General features: G+C 60.2%; 1 protein-coding gene across 1 annotated transcript in view; it reads left to right on the top strand.

Moving 5' to 3' along the window:
- The window catches only part of LOC146584917 (immunoglobulin lambda-1 light chain-like), a gene marked incomplete at its 5' end in the record, with an annotated part of 10,428 nt that extends 9,611 nt beyond the window's left edge, over positions 1-817 (top strand). The window contains 2 exons of the mRNA XM_085323861.1: positions 59-186; positions 277-817. Coding sequence (XP_085179987.1) covers positions 59-186; positions 277-605 — 457 coding nt within the window. The remainder of the gene's footprint in view (positions 1-58; positions 187-276) is intronic.
- Positions 818-3,173: the final 2,356 nt, after the last annotated feature.

Here is a 3,173-nt window from a genome sequence, read left to right as displayed (position 1 = left end):
GAGGAAGCAGGAGCTTCCTGGTGAAGACGGCCACGAGGTGCCGGGGGGTCTCCCACAGCCTCGGTCCTGCTGCCAGACGCGGCCAGGCTCCCACGGCGCCGAGGAGTGAGCTGACGCCCACGTCAGCAATTGGGGACAACAGGGGTTTTCCGACAGTCTTTGCTGCAGCAGCAAAGATGCACCATGGTGCACCTGTGAGCACATTTTAAAGACAACCCCACTGCCTCCTTCTAAGTTCATGTCTCTCCTGAACCCTGGTGCTGCTCTCTCCCACAGGTCAGCCCAAGTCTTCCCCTACCGTGCACCTCTTCCCGCCATCCAGCGAAGAGATCTCAGCAACCAACAAAGCCACCCTGGTGTGTCTGCTGGCTGAGTTCTACCCCGGTGTTGTGGATGTTGTCTGGAAGGTAGACGGCAGCGCCAAGTCCAGTGGCGTGGAGACCACCAAGCCCCAGAAGCAGAGCAACAACAGCAAGTACATGGCCAGCAGCTACCTGGCGCTGACTGCCAGTGACTGGAAGAGCCATGAGACCTACACCTGCGAGGTCACGCACGATGGGAAGAAAATTGAGAAAGTCCTCAAGAGATCCGAGTGCTCCTCCTAACGCACCAGGAGCTCCACCATCCCCTGTCCTCCTCCCCTTCCATGTCCCTGTCCCTGTGCTCGTCCGTCCCCATGGCTGCTCGTGGCAGCAGCTCTCCTCCTGCGCAGGTTCCTGCCGTCCCCCTGTGCCCAGCCCCTCTGCCCTGCCCCTCTGCCCCACACTTGTCCCCCAACCCTGTATGTCATCCAAATAAACACAGACACTGAACTAGCGCTGGCTCTGCATCTGCGTCTCTGTCCTGCGAACATGGTGTTGGGATCCTGGTGCAAGCGTGGCCCCAAGGGACCAAGAGCCACCTGCACACATCCCTGCCCGGGGCTCTGCTCCCACGGCCCCCTTGGCTCGTGGTCCATGGGGTGGTCAAGCCACCCTGTTCCTCTCCTCCTCCTGCAGCACAGCCCCCCCGGGCAATGAAATCTTAGCTGACCCCGGCGAAGCCCCTGGGGAGCCTCTGCAGAGGCGGGTGGGGGGGTCCCAAATGCCCCAGCAGCTCCTGTGCCGCCGTGCCCCCATCCCCGATGGCTGGGCAGCCCCCAGCATGGCCGTGGCCCGGGGACACCACTCGTATCCCGGCCTCTGAACTGCCATCAGCTCCCAGCCCATCTTGGCTTCCCGGCGGAACCCCAGGAGTGGGCAACGGGCCGCGGTCCCCACGTGGTGCTCAGGCTGCCGGCAGCACTGCCGCGGGGCTCGGCCGCAGCAGGCAGGGCAGGTTACCAGCTGTGACCGCTGCTGGTTTCTGTTGGAGCAGAAATAAAAACCTCCTGCGCCTGTGGCCTCCAGCTGCCGCCTGCCGCGGAGGCGCCGGGGCCCCTCACCCCCAGCAGCTGTCCCCAGGGCTGCTCCCTGCAGCGCCGGAGCCCTCTGCTCGCCCCAGCACAGAGCTCCGCCTCTGCCGCTGCCGAAACACCAGGCACCGGGGAGGGGAACGCTCGTTTGCCGTCAGCGGGATGCTCCAGCGCCCTGGCCCCAGCGTGAGCAAGCAGCTGAGAACAGACGCAGCTCAGTGCCTGCAGGAAGAGTGTCGTGGGAGGCTCCTGCACTATCCATCACCCGCTGGGCACTGGGCAGGAGGTGTCCCCTGTCCAGCAGTGCTGATGCTGCTGTTGGTGCCCACGGGCTCCGCAGTCTCCAGGGCTTGACCACGGATGGACTCATGTCACCACTGCCAGCTCTGGCAGCCTGCGGGGCTCCCCAAGCCATGGCTGGAGCTGCTGCCATGCTCCCTGCACCTGGAGCCCGGCAGAGCCCAGCGCCCGGCAGCTTCAGGGAGGTCTCACCCCTTCCCATGCAACCCTGAGCTCAGCATGTCCCAGTGCGGCCACTGCAAAGAGGCTCCTTGGCCCCAGACCCCACACCAAAAGCCAGCCCAGGTGGGCCCAGCTCTGGGTCTGGGCCTACTCCCTGCCATTCTCCCCGCTCAGACCCCCTTTCCTGGGGTTAACGTTACCCCTGCATGGCAAGGAGGGAGACAGGCGTAGATCAAGTGCAAGGCAGCTGCCACGGGCAGCAGGGTGGCCACGACAAGATGGACACCACAGGCGCTGCTCTGCAGCATGAGGTCAATGCAGGGCACGTGAGGCAGCGGCACCAAGGCCCTGCATCTCACCGCAGGTCCTCCAGCAAGGAGATGCAGCCGTCTCTGATGCACCATCCTGCCAGTTCTGTTGTGCTGAGTCTGTCGGAGCACATTAAGCATGTTGCACCTACCCTGATGAATCCACCCTGCCACATCCATTTGGCCCATTCACCCTCATCCTATTGCACCTATCAGGCCTCCTCTGTCCCCACGCACCCACCCTACTATGTCCATTGGGACATCTTCATCCTGCTGAACCCATCTTACAACATCCATCAGGCCACCTAAATCTCAATGCAACCATCCCACAACATCTACTGGATACCTCCAGCCTGCTACATCCATCAAGGCACCTCCATGCTGATGCATCCGTCTCGCTCCATCTCTTGGGTGCCACACAAACCACGAGCATCCCCTGACTGCCACATCCATCCCACTGTGTCTATTGAGGCACCCTCATCCCAGCACATGAAAAAGAGCACCTCCATCCTGCCATGTCCGTTAGGGCACCTTCATTCCACTGCATCCACCCCACCGTGTCCTTAGGGGCACAAGATGCAAGCACGGCTCCTGCGTGCACATGGGCTGCAGGTGTTTCTACAGCCTCTTGCTGCTTATGGTGATGGTTTTGGCGCAGGAACCCAGTTGACCGTCCTGGGTAAGTCGCTCAACTCCTCGCAGTCTTTCCTTCCCCACTGGGAAATCGGGGCATTTCTGCGATTTTTCAGTGATTTGGGGTCTTTTTCTTGGACTCAGTGGTGGACTGGGCTCTGCCGCCGCTGTGGGGGCTGGCACGAAGCGTCTATGTACACACGTATACATACGTGCACCTATGTAGGCATAAAACATGAACATGGGAAGCTATGCATATGGAAAATACAGATTATATTGGGCATATAATAAATTACATATTTTACATATAGAAACAATTCTATAAGAAATATGCACATGTAAGTGCATTAATAACGTGCATAGATCTTGTGTATATA

This window comes from Rhea americana, unplaced genomic scaffold, assembly GCF_003343005.1.
Source record: "Rhea americana isolate MKP2758 unplaced genomic scaffold, rheAme1 scaffold_887, whole genome shotgun sequence".
In the NCBI taxonomy this organism is placed as follows: Eukaryota; Metazoa; Chordata; class Aves; order Rheiformes; family Rheidae; genus Rhea; species Rhea americana.
This window is presented reverse-complemented; position numbering and strand designations above follow the sequence as displayed.